The 21256-nt window shown below is 69.3% G+C and overlaps 1 protein-coding gene across 2 annotated transcripts; it reads right to left on the minus strand.

Moving 5' to 3' along the window:
- Window positions 1-1908: 1908 nt before the first annotated feature.
- On the minus strand, window positions 1909-11397 carry ACHE (acetylcholinesterase (Cartwright blood group)). 2 transcript variants are annotated; one of them, XM_039500046.1, is made up of 3 exons: window positions 9907-11397; window positions 8681-8847; window positions 1909-2369 (listed from the first exon to the last, which is right to left on the minus strand). In XM_039500046.1, exons 1-3 carry the CDS (start codon window positions 11394-11396, stop codon window positions 2248-2250), a joined length of 1779 nt encoding a protein of 592 aa, XP_039355980.1. In that variant the 5' UTR covers window position 11397; the 3' UTR covers window positions 1909-2247. The 2 variants fall into 2 exon arrangements, with proteins under 2 accessions (XP_039355980.1, XP_039355981.1); XM_039500047.1 differs by lacking the exon at window positions 1909-2369 and adding an exon at window positions 7528-8395.
- Window positions 11398-21256: the final 9859 nt, after the last annotated feature.

A 21256-nucleotide genomic window follows, 5' to 3' on the forward strand; every position in this document is an offset into this window, starting at 1 on the left:
CCTCGGGGTCCCAGCGGGCGGACGCCCTCACATATCCCTGTCTCAGTGCATGGAGGGGTCAGGATTCGGGTCCCAGGCCAGCCGGGGGGGGGGGTCCCGCCCGAGGGGGCTGCCGTTGGTGAGGTGTGGGGAGAAGAGAGGAGAGTTAGAGGGGGTCTGAGCCCCCATACACCCCCCTGGAACAGAACCTCCCGGAACTGGGGACCCCCAGAGCGTCCTGGACCCCAAACTGCCCCCAGAGCCCCCCCAACACCGATGAACCCCCAAACCGCCCCACTGTTACGTGTGGGGCTGGGGGGCAGCGAAGGGGCCTGAGACACCGAGTGGCCGACTGGGACAGACGGACGGACCTGGCTGGGGTTAAATGTCACGGGGGGCGGGGGGAGAACTGGGGGGGGACCCCCTGGACTCCGAGAACCTGCCTCACCCCCCACCTACCTGGGGAAGGGCCAGGCGAGGATCTGGGGGTCCCGCCGGAGCCAGGGGCAGAGTCAGGGGTCTCCTGCCCCCCACCTGCTGCCCCCACCCCCACAGACCCCTGCCCCCCAGCCCATTCCCACCTCCCCACCCACAGACGCTGCAGGCTTGGGGGGGGGCGGCTAGACCTGCCCCCTGGCCCCCCAAATAGCGAGATCCCGCCGGGTCCCTGCTCCCCCCCGCCCACTCGCGACCGCGGCACCCGCGCTGCAAAGCGGAGCTGGAGCGGAGCCCCCTGGTGGCCACCAGGGGAACTGCAGGCCCCGCCCCCGCCCCCACACGTGCTCCTCACTCCCGACCTGCAGCCCCCCAGCTCAGGGGTGCCCCTCCCTCCCGACCTGCAGCCCCCCCACGCCAAGGCACAGTCTGTGTCTTTAATGCCTTTATTGGACGGTTCACACGGAGGCCGGGCCCGGAGGGCTGCGCGCGGGGGCCATGCAGGTTGTTGGGGGGTCGGGGGGGCTCCGAGCCGCCCCCCACTTGTTGATGCAGCTTCCCGCTGAGGCTTCAGGGAAGGGGGGGTCGTGAGCTGCTGGGGGAGCCCAGACATGGGGCAGGGGTGGGGTTGAGGGAGGGTGGGGCAGGGGACAATCGGGGAGCAGCTGTAGGACCCAGCTAATATAGAGGGGGGGGGCTGCAGGAGGGAACATTGGGGCGATGACGGGGTGTTTGGTGAGTTGGGGCTCAGCGTGGGGCGGAGTTGGGGGCTGGGAGTCGGGGGCAGCACGGGATGAGTTGGGGCTGGGCATTGGGGGCAGTGTGGGGAGGGGTTGGGGGCAGCACGGGGATGAGTTGGGGCTGGGCATTGGGGGCAGCGTGGGGAGGGGTTGGGGGCTGGGAGTCGGGGGCAGCACGGGGAGGGGTTGGGGCTGGGAGTTGGGGTCCACATGGGGAGGGGTTGGGGGCTGGGAGTTGGGGGCAGCGGGAGGGGTTGGGGGCAGCACGGGGATGAGTTGGGGCTGGGCATTGGGGTCCGCGTGGGGAGGGGTTGGGGCTGGGAGTCGGGGGCAGCACGGGGAGGGGTTGGGGGCTGGGAGTTGGGGGTCCCGCGTGGGGAGGGTTGGGGGCTGGGAGTTGGGGGCAGCGCGGGGAGGGGTTGGGGGCAGCACGGGGATGAGTTGGGGCTGGGCATTGGGGGTCCGCGGAGGGAGGGGTTGGGGGGTGGGAGGCGGGGGGCAGCGCGGGGCTCCCGGGCGGCGCCTCGGGGGGCTGCGTATATAATATAGATATTTATCTATTTCTCACAAATCTCTTAAATAACCGTTATATACAGATACGGGGGTGGGGGTCTCACACACACACCTTAGACTGGGGTGGGGGTCTCAGATTGCACAGTCCGGTTACCCCCCCCCCTTCCCCATGGCTGGGGGGCCAGGCAGGGGGGCTGGGGAGGAGAGTGGGGGAGGGGTGTGGGGGAGAGTGGGAGGGGGTAGGTGTGGGGCTGAGGGGTTTGGGGGCCGCCCCCTCACAGCAGCGATGGGGGGCTGTGAGGAGGAGGTGAGGGTCTGTGGGGTCTGGGAGGAGGTGGGGGGCTGTCGGGGGGGCCGCCCCCTCACAGCTCGGAGCAGTGGTGAGGGGCTGTGAGGAGGAGGTGAGGGTCTGTGGGGGCTGGGAGGAGGTCAGGGGCTGTTGGGGGAGGCTGTGAGGGGTTGGGGGGCTGTCGGGGGGCTGCCCCCCTCACAGCTCGGAGCAGCGGTGGGGGGCTGTGAGGAGGAGGTGAGGGTCTGTGGGGGCTGTGAGGGGTTGGGGGGCTGTTGGGGGGCCGCCCCCTCACAGCTCGGAGCAGCGGTCCTGTCGGCTGTAGTGGTCGAACTGGCTTTTCCAGTGGCCCATGTACGCGCTCCAGCGGTGAAACTCCAGCCGCCACTGGCGCTCGGCCTCCTCGATGTTATCTGGGGGGGGGAAGAGAGCCCGGGGGGGGGCGGTTAGCGTCCCTCAGAGCTGGGCCCAGAGCCCCCTGCCCCGAACAATCCCCCCAGGCCCGTTCACAAGACGGGGGACCGAGCGCCGCTCGGGGCCGGATCCAGGCTGGCGTTTGTCCCCCCCCCCGCTGTGCCTTTAACACCCCACCCCCCCCAGCGTGGCCAGTCGCCGGGCCCCGCGACCGGCTGCTCCGTAGCCCAGGCGAGCGAGGACCAGCCCTGGCTGCCGGCGGGTTTCCTGGGCCGTCGGCCCAGCTCCCTCCGCTCGCCCGCGGGCTGCTGGGAATCCCGTCTCGTTCGGCCGCCGTGACGCGGGGTCCCTGGGCTGTCGCTCCGGGGCACGTCGGGGTCTCGAGTCGGTTGTTTCCGCGGCCCTGCAGCCGCTCTCCGTCTGGGGGGGTGTCGGTCCCTCCGCTGTCGAGTCCCCGCTGCCAACAGCTGCAGAAACGTCCATGTTGCGTGCATCTACCGCCCCTTGCGCCCCCGGCTGGTCGAGCCGCGTCTCTCGGGCTCTGGCAGCGCCCGCGGCGGCTGGACACCGGCGAGTCCTTGCTCCGGGCCCGGGGGCCGGGTTGGCTTTTCCGGCCGACGCTTCGCAGCCGGGGGGGCTCGTTTTCCGGGTCGCTCCCGGTCCTGCTCGGTCGCTGCGGCTCGGGCTGAATCTCTCTTCGGTTGGGGGTCGCGGTGCACTTTGGATGTGTTCACCCGACCCCCGGGGCCTTGAATTCTCTGCTCTGCCGTCACCCGCCTGTCTCTGGGCGTCGGCCACCACCGGCCCCCTGTTGTGTGACCCCCGTGGGTGTTGGCAGTGACGCCCCCCCCCCCGGCGTGGATCAGGCGTGGCCCTGGGGGGCCTGGGGGGTGACACAGAATCTAACCGGGGCCAAGCGAACACTTCTGCAGGGGCCACATCATGGAGACCTGGACCGGCCACGGGGCCCGAGGACGCGCCCCAGACGTGATCCTCATCCGGTGCCGCCCGGCCCGGTACGGCGGAGCAGGGATCACACGAGGTATTTGACATCCAGGGGCTGAACAGGATAATGCAGGAGCCAGGACTCCTGGGTTCTCTCCCCGGCTCTGGGAGGGGAGTGGGGGCTGGTGGGTTAGAGCAGGGGGGCTGGGAGCCAGGACTCCTGGGTTCTCTCCCCGGCTCTGGGAGGAGTGGGGCTGGTGGGTTGGAGCAGGGGCTGGGAGCCAGGACTCCTGGGTTCTCTCCCCGGCTCTGGGAGGGGAGTGGGGGCTGGTGGGTTAGAGCAGGGGGGGCTGGGAGCCAGGACTCCTGGGTTCTCTCCCCGGCGCTGGGAGGGGAGTGGGGGCTGGTGGGTTAGAGCAGGTGGGGCTGGGAGCCAGGACTCCTGGTTTCGCGCCCGGGCTGTGGGTGGGGCGTGGGGGGTTGTGGGTTAGAGCTGTGGGGCTGGGAGCCAGGACTCCTGGGATCTCTCCCCTGTTCTGGGAGGGGAGTGGGGGCTGCTGGGTTAGAGCAGGGGGGGCTGGGAGTCAGGACTCCTGGGTTCTCTCCCTGGCTCTGAGAGAGGAGTGGGGGCTGCTGGGTTAGAGCAGGGGGGGCTGGGAGCCAGGACTCCTGGGTTCTCTCCCCGGCTCTGGGAGGGGAGTGGGGGCTGGTGGGTTGGAGCAGGGGGGCTGGGAGCCAGGACTCCTGGGTTCTCTCCCTGGCTCTGGGAGGAGTGGGGTCTGGTGGGTTGGAGCAGGGGCTGGGAGCCAGGACTCCTGGGTTCTCTCCCGGCTCTGGGGAGGAGTGGGGCTGGTGAGTTAGAGCAGGGGGAGCTGGGAGCCAGGACTCCTGGGTTCTCTCCAGCTCTGGGAAAGGAGTGAGGTGCAGTGGTTAGAACTGGCGGGGGCTGGGAGCCAGGACTCCTGGGTTCTCTCCCCGGCTCTGGGAGGGGAGTGGGGGCTGGTGGGTTGGAGCAGGGGGGGCTGGGAGCCAGGACTCCTGGGTTCTCTCCCCGGCTCTGGGAGGGGAGTGGGGCTGGTGGGTTGGAGCAGGGGCTGGGAGCCAGGACTCCTGGGTTCTCTCCCGGCTCTGGGAGGAGTGGGGGCTGCTGGGTTAGAGCAGGGGGGGCTGGGAGCCAGGACTCCTGGGTTCTCTCCCCAGCTCTGGGAGGGGAGTGGGAGCTGGTGGTTAGAGCAGGGGGGCTGGGAGCCAGGACTCCTGGGTTCTCTCCCTGGCTCTGGGAGGGGAGTGGGCTGGTGGGTTGGAGCAGCGGGGGCTGGGAGCCAGGATGCCTGGGTTCTCTCCCGGCTCTGGGAGGAGTGGGGGCTGGTGGGCTAGAGCAGGGGGGCTGGGAGCCAGGATGCCTGGGTTCTCTCCCCGGCTCTGGGAGGGGAGTGGGGGCTGGTGGGTCAGAGCAGGGGGGCTGGGAGCCAGGACTCCTGGGTTCTCTCCCCAGCTCGGGGAGGGGAGGGGAGGGGGGAGCTGGTGGGTTAGAGCACAGGGGCTGGGAGCCAGGACTCCTGGGTTCTCTCCCCGGCTCTGGGAGGGCAGTGGGGGCTGGTGGGTCAGAGCAGGGGGCTGGGAGCCAGGACTCCTGGGTTCTCTCCCCGGCTCTGGGAGGGAGTGGGGCTGGTGGTTAGAGCAGGGGGGGCGGGGAGCCAGGACTCCTGGGTTCTCTCCCCGGCTCTGGGAGGAGTGGGGCTGGGGGTTAGAGCAGGGGCTGGGCGCCAGGACGCCGGGGTTCTCCCCGGCTCTGGGATGGGCGGGGGGCGGGTGGGTTAGAGCAGGGGGGGCTGGGAGCCAGGACTCCTGGGTTCTCCCTGGCTCTGGGAGGGGGCTGGTGGGTCAGGGCAGGGGGGGCTGGGAGCCAGGACTCCTGGGTTCTCTCCCCGGCTCTCGGAGGGGTGGGGGCTGGGAGCCAGGACTCCTGGGTTCTCCCCCCAGCTCTGGGAGGGGAGTGGGGGCGGGTGGGTTAGAAGGGGCAGTGCCCAGGTGTTGATGTGTGGGTGGGGGTTCCCACGTGTGGGGCAGTGTCTGGGGGGTGGCAGAGCCAAGCAGCCCCTCCCCCTCATCTCGCATCTGCAAAGCGGCGTCACCCTCACGACCCAGCCCCCCCCGAACCTCATCCCTGTGCTGCCCTCCCCCCGCCTGAGCATTAACCCCCTAAGCCCCCCTCTGCTGCGGGACAGGGCCCCTCTCTGCCCCCTACCTCCAGCCCCTGAGTGCCCCCTGCCCACACGCCAGAGCCCCTCCCCCCATATCCGATCACCCCCTTTATACTGACAGCCCCTCCCCCCACACCTCTCGCCCCCCACACCTCTCTGTGTCCCCTCCCCAACTCAGTTTTCTCCCCACCACAGGGGGCCCCACTCCACCCCTTATGTGCCCCACCTCTCCCCCTCCAGCCCCCCAACACACCCTGCCCCCCCTCCCCATGGTCACTTTATGGGGGGGGGGGTTGAATCGTCAAAGACACGAACACGGCATGCAAAAGGAAACACCAAAAAATGTCTTTTATAAGAGGCCAGAAATCCCCCCGGCTGGGCTCAGGGGGTTGGGGGGTGACAGCCCCCCGCGGGGTGTAGGGGTGTCTGGGTCGCAGAGATCGGGAACCCCAGTGTGAGCCTGGCCCCCGCGGTTCCCCTCCCCCCACCGGATGGCGTGCGTCCGCCCCGTGTGTGCCACGGCCCCGTGCGGTGTGTCCGTGTGCAGCGTTCACGCAGTGCGCGTGCAGTGCCCGTGTGCAGCGTTCACGCAGTGCGCGTGCGGTGCACCCGTGTGCAGCGTTCACGCAGTGCGCGTGCAGTGCCCAGGTGCAGCGTTCACGCAGTGCGCATGCGGTGCGTCCTTGTGAAGCGTTCACGCACTGCGCGTGCAGTGCCCGTATGCAGCGTTCACGCAGTGCGCGTGCAGCGTTCACGCAGTGCGCGTGCGGTGCGTCCGTGTGCAGCGTTCACGCAGTGCGTGTGCGGTGCGTCCGTGTGCAGCGTTCACGCAGTGCACGTGCAGTGCCCGGGTGCAGCGTTCACGCAGTGCGTGTGCGGTGTGCCCGTGTGCAGCGTTCACACAGTGCGCGTGCGGTGCGTCCGTGTGCAGCGTTCACGCAGTGCGCGTGCGGTGCGACCGTGTGCAGCGTTCACGCAGTGCGCGTGCGGTGCGTCCGGGTGCAGCGTTCACGCAGTGCGCGTGCGGTGCGTCCGGGTGCAGCGTTCACGCAGTGCGCGTGCGGTGCCCGTGTGCAGCGTTCACGCAGTGCGCGTGCGGTGCGTCCGTGTGCAGCGTTCACGCAGTGCGCGTGCGGTGTGCCCGTGTGCAGCATTCACGCAGTGCGCGTGCAGTGTGACCGTGTGCAGCGTTCACGCAGTGCGCGTGCAGTGCGTCCGTGTGCAGCGTTCACGCAGTGCGCGTGCAGTGCGTCCGTGTGCAGCGTTCACGCAGTGCGCGTGCAGTGCCCGTGTGCAGCGTTCACGCAGTGCGCGTGCAGTGCGTCCGTGTGCAGCGTTCACGCAGTGCGTGTGCAGCGTTCACGCAGTGCGCGTGCAGTGTGCCCGTGTGCAGCGTTCACGCAGTGCGCGTGCGGTGCGTCCGTGTGCAGCGTTCACGCAGTGCGCGTGCGGTGCCCGCGTGCAGCGCGGCCGGGGGTGGCGGTTGCGAATGGTGCGCAGTGCGCGCCGGGTACGGGTGGAGCGAGTGTGCACCGTGTGGCAGCGTGCGCCCGCAGCGCGGGTGTGGGCAGCCCATGTGCCGCGCGTGCGTCTACGTGTGCACAGAGGTGCGGCCGTGCGGTGCTTGTGCAGCAAGGCTCCGCCCTGTCCCTGCTGCCCCACCTCCCCAGCCCCTGTTCCCCTGCCGGGGGGGCCGGCAGCGGCGTCGGAGCTGCGGAGCTGCCGTTGCTCTCGGCCCCGGCCTGAGTGTTAAAATCCTGGCTAGGAAATGCCCCCTGGGGCGGGGCGCTGCCCCCCTGGCAACAGCTCGGTGCCCCCTAGTGGCCGATTCATTGAGCTGCGGCTCGGTGCCCCCTAGTGGTCAGGAGTTCCCCAGGTCCCAGCTCGCTGCCCCCTAGTGGCTGATTCATTGAGCTCCGGCTCGCTGCCCCCTAGTGGCCGATTCATTGAGCTCCGGCTCGGTGGCCCCTAGTGGTCAGGAGTTCCCTGGTCCCCGCTCGCTGCCCCCTAGTGGCCGATTCATTGAGCTGCGGCTCGCTGCCCCCTAGTGGTCAGGAGTTCCCCAGGTCCCAGCTCGCTGCCCCCTAGTGGCCGATTCATTGAGCTCCGGCTCGCTGCCCCCTAGTGGTCAGGAGTTCCCCAGGTCCCAGCTCGCTGCCCCCTAGTGGCCGATTCATTGAGCTCCGGCTCGCTGCCCCCTAGTGGCCGATTCATTGAGCTGCGGCTCGCTGCCCCCTAGTGGCCGATTCATTGAGCTGCGGCTCGGTGCCCCCTAGTGGCCGATTCATTGAGCTGCGGCTCGGTGCCCCCTAGTGGCCGATTCATTGAGCTGCGGCTCGCTGCCCCCTAGTGGCCGATTCATTGAGCTCCGGCTCGCTGCCCCCTAGTGGCCGATTCATTGAGCTCCGGCTCGCTGCCCCCTAGTGGTCAGGAGTTCCCCAGGTCCCAGCTCGCTGCCCCCTAGTGGCCGATTCATTGAGCTGCGGCTCGCTGCCCCCTAGTGGCCGATTCATTGAGCTGCGGCTCGCTGCCCCCTAGTGGCCGATTCATTGAGCTCCGGCTCGCTGCCCCCTAGTGGCCGATTCATTGAGCTGCGGCTCGCTGCCCCCTAGTGGCCGATTCATTGAGCTGCGGCTCGCTGCCCCCTAGTGGCCAGCAGTTCCACAGGCGCCGAACTGCCCCCGTCTGGGGCCGGCTCCGCCCCGAGCCGACCCCTTGAGGGCCAGGGCTCCCCCGCCCCGCCCCCGCCCAGCCGTCCGGTGCATGCAGGATCCGCTCTCAGGGCCTGAGCCGCAAGGCGAGGAGGGGGAGGAGGGCGAGGAGGGGCAGTGGGGCTGGGGGGGGCCCGGGGCCCCGGTCGGTTGCAGCGCATGGCTCTACAGGGGAGAAAAAAAAAGAGGAGGGGGGGGATTAAGCCATGGCCCGGACCTTGGGGGGCAGGGATACCGGGCTGGCTGGGCCGTGATGGCGGGGGAGGGGGAAATATTTGGTTTGCCCTGCCTCAGTTTACCTCTGTGAGCTCCTCCCCTTCCCCATCCCTTTTCCCTCCGCCCTCCCCACGCGGCAAAGATCCCCCCACTGATGCCCCACGGCCCCCTTCCCAATATAGGGCCCCCCCCGCGGTCTCCTGCCCCCGGTATGGCAGGCCCCGGGCGTCTCACCGGTGATGTTGAGCAGCTTCGGTAGGAAGCGGTTCCAGAAGGCGCAGACCTGGGCCCGGAGCCCCTGCCCCACAGCCAGGGGGCGCGGGTTCAGCCGCACGTACTGCTGCCCCCGCGGGGTGTAGGGGGGCCAGCGCGTGCCCCGCTCCGACGCCTCGTTCGGGTCCCTGCGTGGGGGGGGAGAGGGGTCAGGCTCTGCTGGCTGGGGACCCCCAAACCCACCCGCCTGCCCCCCGGTGTGGGGACCCCCCTCTGGGGACCCCCCAAATCCACCCAGCTACCCCCAGTTTGGGGACCTGCCCTCTGGGGACCCCAACCCACCTGCCTGCCCCGGTGTGGGGACCCCCTCCGGGGACCCCAAACCCACCCGCCTGCCCCCGGTGTGGGACCCCCTCCGGGACCCCCAAACCCACCCACCTGCCCCCCGGTGTGGGGACCCCCCCTCTGGGGACCCCCCAAATCCACCCAGCTACCCCCAGTTTGGGGACCTGCCCTCTGGGGACCCCCAAACCCACCCGCCTGCCCCCCGGTGTGGGGACCCCCCCTCCGGGGACCCCCAAACCCCCCCGCCAGCCCCGGTGTGGGGACCTGCCCTCTGGGGACCCCCAAACCCACCTGCCTGCCCCCCGGTGTGGACCCCTTCCACTGACTCACCCCTGGACCCCCAAACCCACCCGCCTGCCCCCGGTGTGGGGACCTCCCCTCCGGGGACCCCCCAAATCCATCCAGCTACCCCCAGTGTGGGGACCTGCCCTCCGGGGACCCCCAAATCCACCCAGCTACCCCCAGTGTGGGGACCTGCCCTCCGGGGACCCCCAAACCCACCCGCCTGCCCCCTGTGTGGGGACCCCCCCATCTGGGGACCCCCCAAATCCACCCAGCTACCCCAGTGTGGTGACCCCCTCCACTGACTCACCCTGGGCACCCCCAAACCCACCTGCCTGCCCCCCAGTGTGGGGAGCTCCCCACCAGGGACCCCCAAACACACCCGCCTGCCCCCAGTGTGGGGACCTCCCCTCCGGGGACCCCCCAAACCCACCCACCTACCCCCCAGTGTGGGGACATCCCTCCACTGACTCACCCCTGGGGACCCCCAAACCCACCCAACTGCCTCTCAGTCTGGGGACCCCCCAGAGACCTCCAAGGCCACCCACCTTCCCCCCCTCCAGGGACCAACCCCCCGCCTGCCCCCCACTCCAGGGGCCGCCCCCAGCCCCCCCCGGTACCCGGTGCGGGCGAAGTTGGCCCAGTAGCGCATGATGCGTCGGCTGAGCGCGGCCTCCTCGGCCGTGTAGTTGAGGCCGGGGTCGAGGGGCAGGCCGAAGACGAACTCGATCTCGTAGCCGTGGGGCACCCCCATCCAGGGGGGCCAGAGCATGTTGGAGGCGCGGTGGTCGAAGAAGTAGGAGTAGACGCGGGCGCCGCGCTCGGCCAGCCGCAGGGCGAAGTGGGTGACGGGGCAGATGACGTTGTGGTCGCCCACGATGTCGTCCATGGCCTCCCGGTTCTTCACCGGGTTGTCCTGGTCCAGCCAGTCGGTGTATTGCAGCACCACGGCCTCGGCCGCCAGCTCGTTGGCCTGGGGCACCCCCATGCGCACCCCGCCCAGGAAGTCCTCCCGGCTGATCAGGCTCTCGTTGTCCTTGCTGAAGCCGGGCGCCCCGTAGATCAGGAAGTAGGTGCCCTCGTCCCGCACCACCCCCACCAGCGCCTGGGTCTCCTGGAAGCCGCCGGCGCCCGCCGGGGCCTCGGGCACCTCGCCGGAGAAGTCCCCGTCGGCCACCGGCACGAAGGAGAAGCGGAAGACGCTCTGGTGGGGCAGCACCTGCCACTCCTGGTCGATCAGCTCCTGCGGGGTCTTGTCCCGCAGACAGGCCACCAGCTCCGAGTCGTTGCCCGGCGGGCAGCCCACCAGCTTGGCCAGCTGGCCGGCCCGGCGCCGGCCCTCGGCCGGGGCCACGGTGGCCCAGGGGGCGTTGGGCACCCCGCTCTGCAGGATGGCGCGGCGGAAGAGCGGGCGGCTGCCGGGCGAGAGCAGGTGCATGCCCACCGAGGCGGCCCCGGCGCTCTCCCCGAAGATGGTCACCGCCTTGGGGTTGCCCCCGAAGAAGTGGATGTTGCTCTGCACCCACTGCAGCGCCAGGCGCTGGTCCAGCAGCCCCACGTTGCCCGGCGCCTCCTGGCTGCCCGAGAGGGCCAGGAAGCCGAAGGCCCCCACCCGGTAGTTCATGGAGACCACCACCACCTGCTCGGCGTGGGCCAGGAAGCGCCCGTCGTAGACGTCCAGCGAGGCGGAGCCGCTGTAGAAGCCGCCGCCGTAGATCCAGACCAGCACGGTGGCGTTGCGGGGGCGCGGGGAGGGCACCCACAGGTTGAGGTACAGGCAGTCCTCGCTCATCTCCCGGTTGGGGTTCCACATCTCCGTGCCGGGGAAGCCGGGGTACAGGGTGTCCACGTACTGGTGGCAGGCGTGGCGGTAGGCACCGGCATCCAGCACCCCGCTCCAGCCCCGCTTGGGCTCCGGCCGGCGGAAGCGCAGCCGGCCCACGGGCGGCTCGGCGTACGGGATGCCCAGGAAGGCGGAGACCTGGCCCGAGAGGACGGGCACCCGCAGGCCCCGCACCTGCCCCGCCCGGGTGCTGGCCAGCAACTCGTCGGCCCGGGCGCCGAGGGCCAGGGCGGCGCAGAGCAGGAGAGCGGGCAGGGCCCCGGCCATGGCGCCGCTGCGGGGGGAGGGGAGAGACGGGGTTAGGGGGCAGCAGGAGATGTCCCCCCAGCCAGCGACAGCCCCCCACCCCTGGGACCGCGGCACGATGCAGCCAGGACCTCCCGTCCCCCGGCCGCCTGCCCCGATAAGGGACCCACGGGGCCTGGCCCCGCCCAGCAGCCCCAGGAGCCTTATCAGCAGCATGCAGAGACTGGGGCACCGGGACGGGAGTGGGGGCTGGTGGTTAGAGCAGGGGGGGCTGGGAGCCAGGACTCCTGGGTTCTCTCCCCGGCTCTGGGAGGGGAGTGGGGGCTGGTGGGTTAGAGCAGGGGGCTGGGAGCCAGGACTCCTGGGTTCTCTCCCCGGCTCTGGGAGGGGAGTGGGGGCTGGTGGGTCAGAGCAGGGGCTGGGAGCCAGGACTCCTGGGTTCTTTCCCGGCTCTGGGAGGGGAGTGGGGGCTGGTGGTTAGAGCAGGGGGGGCTGGGAGCCAGGACTCCTGGGTTCTCTCCCTGGCTCTGGGAGGGGAGTGGGGGCTGGTGGTTAGAGCAGGGGGGGCTGGGAGCCAGGACTCCTGGGTTCTCCCCCCGGCTCTGGGAGGGGAGTGGGGGCTGGTGGGTCAGAGCAGGGGGCTGGGAGCCAGGACTCCTGGGTTCTCTCCCCGGCTCTGGGAGGGGAGTGGGAGCTGGTGGTTAGAGCAGGGGGGCTGGGAGCCAGGACTCCTGGGTTCTCTCCCCGGTGCTGGGAGAGGAGTGGGGGCTGGAGGGTCAGAGCAGGGGGGCTGGGAGCCAGGACTCCTGGGTTCTCCCCCCGGCTCTGGGGCCTAGTGCTCAGAGCAGTAATCTCGGTATCCGGGAGCAATTCCTGGAGGGGGAGGGGCCTCTGGGGTGTGGTTAAAGCTGGGGCGCCCCTGGGCTGTAACCGGGGGAACCCGCCCTGAACACGACTCCCCACAGATCCCCCCAGCACGGCCCCCGGTGTCGCTCCCCCGCCCCTCCCAGCCGACCCCCCCACTCGTGTGTACGGACCCCCTGACCCAGCCCGCAACCCCCTGGGAGACACGCGTCCCCGACAACCCCGCCTGTCCCCGTCCAGCGAACCACCCTGTGCGCAAGGCACAACCCCACTGCCACACACAGCCGGAACACACCCGTCCACAACACCCCCCCGCCCAAAGTCACAACACGCCGCTCAGCCCGACAACACAACCGCCCCTCAAACCCAGTGCGCACCCTCCTCTCACCACACCCCCAACAACAGCCATCAAACCAACACACACACACACACAACACTCATAACACACCTGTACACGCTCCCTGACCCACACCTCAGCCCTGCCACCCACAACTGCCCCCCAAAGCACAGTACAACAGCCATCAAGCCAACACCCACATACACAACCCCCTCTCACCGCGCACCGTCATACCACACCTGTACACAACGCCCCCGCCCCAAGTCACAACACAGCTCATCCTGATGACACAACCATCCCTTAAAACACAGTGCAACAGCCAGAAAACCAACACACAGCCACAACCACCTCACCTCACCCCCCCGTAACAGCCATCAAACCAACACACACACACACAACTCCCCTCTCACCACGCAGACACACAGTTATACCACACCTGTACACACTCCCTGACCCACACCTCAGCCCCACAGCACACAACTGCCCCCAAAACACAGTACAACAGCCATCAAGCCAACACCCACATACACAACCCCCCTCTCGCCACGCAGACACACACAGTTACACCACACCCGTACACAGTCCCTGACCCACAGCACACAACCGCCCCCGGACCTGTCCCCGAGCCCAGGCAGAAATCACACACTCGGTCACCGCAACACCCTTCCCCCATCCTGACACCCGCCTCCCAACCACAACTCACCCCCCCCAGCACAGCTCGCCCCCGGGGCAGTGACACGCCAGCCCGTCACCCGCGCACACCCTCCCCTGTGCACAATCCCCCCCTTCCCAGCCAGCGCCCCCCGACACCCGCGTCACCACCTGCTGCCTGGCCCGGAGCGCGGCTGGGGTTGGAGTCCACGGGGCGGGGAGGGGGCGGCCGGAGCCAGAGGGAAACGGGCCCTTGATCCCAGCGCAAACAGGGTGGCACCGAAACCCCAGGGCCTTGGCAACGTCTCCCGGGGAAACCGGATTGACCGGGCTGGGGGGGGTGGGGACGGACACAGATCTCTGCCGGTGCCCCTCACTCCTGACCCGCAGCCCCTGCCCCCCCTGCAGCTCTGCCGGTGCCCCTCACTCCTGACCCATAGCCCCTGACTCCCCCCTGCAGCTCTGCCGGTGCCCCTCACTCCCGACCCACAGCCCCACTGCCATCCCAGGCCTGTCTGGGTCAGACCAAAGGTCCATCCAGCCCAGTTTCCTGTCTTCTGACCACAGCCAGTGCCAGGTGCCCCCGAGGGAACGAACAGAACAGGGAATCCCCGAGTGACCCAGCCCCTGTCGCCCATTGCCAGGTGCTGGCAGTCAGGAGCTCAGGGACACCCAGGGCAGGGGGCTGCATCCCTGGCGAAGAGCCACTGCGGGACCTGGCCTCTGTGAACGCAGCTAATTCTCTTCTGAACCCTGTTGCACTTTTGGCCTTCACGACGTCCCCCGGCGAGGAGTTCCCCAGGTTAACGGGGTGTTTTTTGTGCGTGCTAAAGCACTTCCTCTTGGGTGTGTTAAACCCGCTGCCTATTAATTTCATCCGGCGAGCTCTCGGCGTCGTGTTGTGCCAAAGGGTAAACAACACGTCTCGGTTCGCCTGCCCCACCCCGGTCCTGCTTTTATAGACCTCGCACGTCTGCTCCCTGCGGCGTCTCTGTTCCAAGCTGATCGGATTGATCTCCCCTCGCACGGCAGCTGGTCCAGACCCCTCAGCAGTTGTGTTGCCCTTTTCTGAACCTTTGACAGTCCCATTAGATCCTTTCTGCGATGGGGCGCCCCATCTGCACACAGTGTTCCAGGTGTGGGCGTCCCATGGATTTACAGAGAGGCAACAGGATATTTTCTGTCTGATTCTCTCTCCCGTCCCTAATGGTTCCCAACTTTCTGGTCGCTTTCCCGGCTGCGGCTGCACGTTGAGCGGGTGTTTGCAGAGAACTCCCCACAGTGACTCCAAGATCTCTTGAGCGGTAGCAGCTCATTCGGCCCCATCACTGCACAGGTCGAGTTGGGATGATGGTTTCCAATGTGCATCACTTTGCATTGATCAACCCTGAATTTCACCTGCCAGGTTGTTCCCCGTCACCCAGTTCTGTGAGGTCCTTTGTAGCTCGTCCCAGGCTGCCGGGGACTCAACTATCCGGAGCAGTTTTGTATCATCTGCAGATGTTGCCACCTCACTCTTCACCCTTTATCCAGATGGTTGATGACTCTGTGGCATAGGACGGGGCCCAGCACAGACCCCTGGGGGGGGGGGTGGCACTACGATTTCCCTCTCCCCACGCTGAAAACTGCCCCTTTGTTCCTCCCCTTTGTTTCCTGCCTGTTACCCAGGTACTGATCCAGGAGGGGACCTCCCCTCCTGTCCCGTCCCAGCTGACTTTGCCTACGAGCCTTTGGGGAGGGGGCTGGGCAAAGGCTTTCTGGGAATCTAAGTCCCCTGGGTCCCCCTTGGCCACGTGCCTGTTGAGCCCTCCAGGAATTCTAGTAGATTGGTGAGGCGCGATTTCCCTTTACTAAAACCAGGGTGACTCTTCCCCAAGTCCTGCTCATCTCCCTGGCTGACAATTCTGGTCTTTGCTGGAGTTTCAGCCGGTTTGCCCGGTACCCAAGTCAGGCTCACTGGCCTGTGATTGCCGGCATCACCTCTGGAGCCTGTGTAAAGATCGGCGTCGCACTAGCCGTCCTCCAGGCATCCGGCCCAGAAGCGGATTTAAATGCCGGGTTCACAGGCCACAGTTAGTGGCTCTGTAATCTCACATTTCCGTTCCTTCAGAACTCCTGGCTGAATCCCATCTGGCCCTGGTGACTTATTACTGTTTAACTGATCGATTTGTTCCCAAACCTCCTCCGATGACACCTCAATCTGGGACAGTCCCGCCGATCGGCCACCTAAAAGCCTGGCTCAGGTGTGGGACTCGCCCTCAGCCGTGGAGACCGAGGCAAAGAATTCCTGCAGTTTCTCCGCAATGGCCTTGTTTTCCCTGCAGGGTCTCTCAGCAGCTCGGTGGGCCACTGGCCTCCCCTGGTTGCTTGCCGGCCTCCCTGCTCCGGATGGGCTGCGAAATGCGAAAGGGGGGTTGTGCCCCTGCAGCGAGCTGGGCTCCGGCGCTCCCTGCCCGGCTCCGTGCCCGGCCCTGGCCGCGGGCTGGGCTCCGGTCTGGCTCCGGCTGGCCGGGCAGTTTCCCAGGGCGCCTGTTGGTGCCGTTCGGCTGCTGTTCCTCGCGCCCGGCGCCCTCACAGCCCGAGCCTCGCTCAGGGTAGGCACAGGACCGACGCTGTCCACCCCCCAGAGCGCTGGGGGGCACCGTGGGGCTGGAGCACTGGCTGTGGGAGGGGGGCTCCCGGCGGGGGGTGCCGTGGGGCAGGAGCACTGGGTTTCAGAGGGGGGCTCCCGGCAGGGCGTGCCATGGGGCGGGAGCACTGGCTGCGGGATGGCGCGGAGAGGGCTCTCGCGGGGGTGCCGCGGGAGCACTGGTTGTGGAGCACTGGCTGTGGGACTGGCTGTGGGAGGGGGCTGGCGGGGTGCTGTGGGCGGGAGCACTGGCTGTGGGAGGCTCCTGGAGGTGCCATGGGGCTGGAGCACTGGCTGTGGGGTGGCTCCCGGCGGGGGGGGCCGTGGGGCAGGAGCACTGACTGTGGGAGGGGGGCTCCCAGCGGGGGGCACTGTGGGGCGGGAGCACTGGCTGTGGGAGGGGGGCTCCCGGCAGGGGGCACCGTGAGGAGGGGCAGCTTGCCAGCCAGTGCCCTGCCCCCTTCTCTGCCCCCCGCCCTGCCCCCCCAGGCCCCACACCCCCAGCTCCTGGCTGGGCCCAGGATTTGCTGGGGGGGGGGGAGCGGAAGTCAGGCTTGAAGGAGAGTGTGGGGATGGGCGCTGCCCCCATACCAGACATCCCCCGCAGGGCGCTGAGCCAGCCCCCCCCCGCCGTGGGGGAGCAGGTGTGGGGCAGCCACCAGCCCCAGCTGTTAGCGACTAAAATACCCCGGACGGAAATAACCGGCCGCTTGCGCCGGGGGCGGACGGGGGGAGGCTGCCGATGGGGGTGGCTGATGGGGAAGGGGTTGATGGGGAGGCTGCCGACGGGGCGGCTGATGGGGAAGGGGCGGTTAATGGGGAGGCTGCCGACGGGGGCCTGATGGGGAAGGGGCGGATGGGGGAGGCTGCCGACGGGGCGGCTGATGGGGAAGGGGGTTAATGGGGGGGAGGCTGCCGACGGGGGGCCTGATGGGGAAGGGGGTTGATGGGGAGGCTGCCGACGGGGCGGCTGATGGGGAAGGGGGTTGATGGGGAAGGCTGCCGATGGGGGCCTGATGGGGAAGGGGTTAATGGGGAGGCTGCCGACGGGGCGGCTGATGGGGAAGGGGGTTGATGGGGGAGGCTGCAGACGGGGCGGCTGATGGGGAAGGGGGTTGATGGGGAGGCTGCCGATGGGGGCCTGATGGGGGTGGGGAGGCTCTTGTACCAGGGCCTGAACCTTGGGGACTCCCCGACATCTGCGTAACTGAAGGGCCGGGGAGGGGGCGGCCCCCCGAATGTCTCTCCCTGGGCCTGGGGGGGCAGGGAAGGGGTGTCCCTGGGGAGGAGGGGCTTGGGGTCCCTCTCCCTCTAAGAGCCCCCGGCACCCCCCTGGCCCACACGCAGAGGGAGGATTTGGGGTACGGGGGGCTGGGCGCCCCTTTAAGAGGCCCTCGGAGCCCCCCCCACCCCACAGCTCATCTGCTTGGTCCATGGCCCGGCCCGGGGAGCCGTGGGGCCGGAACTGACACCCGATGGGTGTGGGGGGGGGGGTCGCTGGGAACTCAATCCCGCCCCCCCCGACTTGGCAGCCAGCCGCTTCCGAGTGCCGGAGGCCCCCCCCCCGGCTGCTGTAACCCGACCCCCCAACTGACCTCCCCCCCACCCTGCCCTTATAACCAGCCCCCCCTCGATAGCCCCTCCCCAGACCTACCCCCCCGCCTGGCCCCTATAACCAGCCCCCGCTAGCCCCTCCCCAGACCTACCCCGCCCCTGTAACCAGCCCCGCTAGCCCCCTCCCAGACCTACCCCCGCCCGGCCCCTGTAACCAGCACCCCTCGATAGCCCCTCCCCAGACCTACCCCCGCCCGGCCCCTGTAACCAGCACCCCTCGATAGCCCCTCCCAGACCTACCCCCGCCCAGCCCCTGTAACCAGCCCCCGCTAGCCCCTCCCCAGACCTACCCCCGCCCCTGTAACCAGCCCCCGCTAGCCCCTCCCCAGACCTACCCCCGCCCGGCCCCTGTAACCAGCCCCCTCGATAGCCCCTCCCCAGACCTACCCCGCCCGGCCCCTGTAACCAGCCCCCGCTAGCCCCTCCCCAGACCTACCTCCCCGCCCGGCCCTTGTAACCAGCCCCCTCCATAGCCCCTCCCCAGACCTACCCCCGCCCCTGTAACCAGCCCCCTCCATAGCCCCTCCCAGACCTACCCCCGCCCGGCCCCTGTAACCAGCCCCCTCCATAGCCCCTCCCCAGACCTACCCCCGCCCGGCCCTGTAACCAGCCCCCTCCAGCCCCTCCCCAGACCTACCCCTGCCCGGCCCCTGTAACCAGCCCCGCTAGCCCCCAGACCTACCCCCGCCCGGCCCCTGTAACCAGCACCCCTCGATAGCCCCTCCCCAGACCTACCCCCGCCCGGCCCCTGTAACCAGCACCCCTCGATAGCCCCTCCCCAGACCTACCCCCACCCAGCCCCTGTAACCAGCCCCCGCTAGCCCCTCCCAGACCTACCCCCGCCCCTGTAACCAGCCCCCGCTAGCCCCTCCCAGACCTACCCCCGCCCGGCCCCTGTAACCAGCCCCCTCGATAGCCCCTCCCCAGACCTACCCCGCCCGGCCCCTGTAACCAGCCCCCGCTAGCCCCTCCCCAGACCTACCTCCCGCCCGGCCCTTGTAACCAGCCCCCTCCATAGCCCCTCCCAGACCTACCCCCGCCCCTGTAACCAGCCCCCTCCATAGCCCCTCCCCAGACCTACCCCGCCCGGCCCCTGTAACCAGCCCCCTAGCCCCTCCCCTGACCTACCCCCCCGCCCGGTCCCTGTTACCAGCCCCCCCCTCCATAGCCCCTCCCCTGACCTCCCCCCCGCCCGGCCCCTGTAACCAGCCCCCTCCATAGCCCTCCCTCCCAGACCTACCCCCGCCCGCCCCTGTAACCAGCCCCCTCCATAGCCCCTCCCCAGACCTACCCCCGCCCGGCCCCTGTAACCAGCCCCCTCAGCCCCTCCCAGACCTACCCCACCCGGCCCCTGTAACCAGCCCCCGATAGCCCTACCCAGACCTACCCCCTGCCCGGCCCCTGTAACCAGCCCCGATAGCCCCTCCCCAGACCTACCCCCGCCCGGCCCCTGTAAACAGCCCCGCTAGCCCCTCCCAGACCTACCCCACCCGGCCCCTGTAACCAGCCCCCGATAGCCCTCCCCAGACCTACCCCCGCCCGGCCCCTGTAACCAGCCCCCTCCATAGCCCCTCCCCAGACCCCGCCCGGCCCCTGTAACCAGCCCCCTCCATAGCCCCTTCCCAGACCTACCCCCACCCGGCCCCTGTAACCAGCCCCCTCGATAGCCCCTCCCCAGACCTACCCCTCCGCCCAGCCCTGTAACCAGCCCCCGCTAGCCCCTCCCCAGACCTACCCCCGCCCGGCCCCTGTAACCAGCCCCCGCTAGCCCCTCCCAGACCTACCCCACCCAGCCCCTGTAACCAGCCCCCGCTAGCCCCTCCCCAGACCTACCCCCGCCTGGCCCCTGTAACCAGCGTCCTCCTGCCGACTCCCCCAGACCTACCCGCCCTGGGGTGGGGGGGGAGAGGCCCTGGATTCAGGGCCCAGGAGTCCGGCAGGGACCCCCCCCACGACCCCCCTCCGGGAGGCTGGGGCCAGAGACCTCCTATACCCCCCCGAGGGGGGGCAGCTCAGGAGAGATGAGCCCTCAGGGACGATGCGCACCCCGTGCACGGCTCACACGCACAGACGTGCACATGCACACGGCAGAGGGCCCCCCCCCCCACGGAACACGCACAGGTGCACACACTGAACCTACAGACCTGCCCACGCACGCCCGGCGGAGAACACGTGTGTGCAACACACCCCACTGCATGGAACCTGTGCGCACACCCACGGACACACCTACTGTGCACGGACACACACAGGCACCCAATTGCACACACACATTCATGTGCACGCACACGCACACTCGTGCACACACACACACACTTGTGCACACACACACACAATTGCACACACATGCACACACACACTCGTGCACACACACACACACACAATTGCACACACACACACACACACACACTTTCTCTCTCCCTCTCTGCCTGAGGTCGCTCCTGTCATGGCTCTTTCCCGCTGCCCCCCCCCGGCCCCCCCAGGAGTTCAGGGCTGTTAATAACCCAGCACTGATCCCTGCCCTCTGTTTGCAAACACCGCCGGGGTCTCCATGGGCACAGGCTGGGGGGGGGGGGGTTACGGGCCTCTGGGCGCGGACACCCCCCCGCCTGCCCCTCCTGCCTGACCTCCACCCCCACCCCTCTCTCTGCCCCACCCCACCTGCCTCCTGCCCCTGCCTGCTTCCTCCCCAGCCCCGCTCTCTGCCTCAGTGTCTCCTGCCCCCACAGCTCACCGCCCCGTGTGTGTGTGTGGGGGCAGGGGACTGTCTCTCCCAATGGCCCGGGGGGGGGGGAAATCTCAGCCCTGGGGAGGGGCAGCTGCCAGCCAGTGCCCTGCCCCTGCCCCCCCAGGCCCCACACCCGCAGCTCCGGGCTTCCCTCTCTTCTGCCCCCCCCCAGGCCCCATCCTCTGGCCCCAACCCCCTCAGCTCCACCTCCTCTGCCCCATACCTCCCGGCCCTGTACCCTGCCCCTTGTCTGCCCCCTTCAGCCCCATAACCTGAGCCCTGTGCCCCTGCCCCGAACCCCCAGCCCTGTGCCCCTGCCTCCCCTTCCCTGCCCGAACCCCAGCCCTGTGCCCCTGCCTCCCCTCCCCTGCCCCGAACCCCCAGCCCTGTGCCCCCTGCCTCCCCCTTCCCTGCCCCAACCCCCAGCCCTGTGCCCCTGCCTCCCCTCCCCTGCCCCCTCCTGCCCCGAACCCCAGCCCTGTGCCCCTGCCTCCCCTGCCCCGAACCCCAGCCCTGTGCCCCTGCCTCCCCTCCCCTGCCCCGAACCCCAGCCCTGTGCCCCTGCCTCCCCCTCCCCTGCCCCGAACCCCAGCCCTGTGCCCCTGCCTCCCCCTTCCCTGCCCCAACCCCCAGCCCTGTGCCCCTGCCTCCCCTCCCTGCCCCGAACCCCCAGCCCTGTGCCCCCTGCCTCCCCTTCCCTGCCCCATCCCCTGCCCCAACCCCAGCCCTGTGCCCCTGCCTCCCCCCTCCCTGCCCCGAACCCCCAGCCCTGTGCCCCTGCCTCCCCTCCCCTGCCCCGAACCCCAGCCCTGTGCCCCTGCCTCCCCCTTCCCTGCCCGAACCCCAGCCCTGTGCCCCTGCCTCCCCTTCCCCTGCCCCGAACCCCAGCCCTGTGCCCCTGCCTCCCCTCCCCTGCCCCAAACCCCCAGCCCTGTGCCCCCTCCTCCTCCCTCCTGCCCTGAACCCCCAGCCCTGTGCCCCTGCCTCCCCTCCCCTGCCCCAGACCCCAGCCCTGTGCCCCCTGCCTCCCCATTCCCTGCCCCGAACCCCAGCCCTGTGCC

Source organism: Mauremys reevesii, linkage group 14 (genome assembly GCF_016161935.1).
Source record: "Mauremys reevesii isolate NIE-2019 linkage group 14, ASM1616193v1, whole genome shotgun sequence".
Classification (NCBI taxonomy): Eukaryota; Metazoa; Chordata; order Testudines; family Geoemydidae; genus Mauremys; species Mauremys reevesii.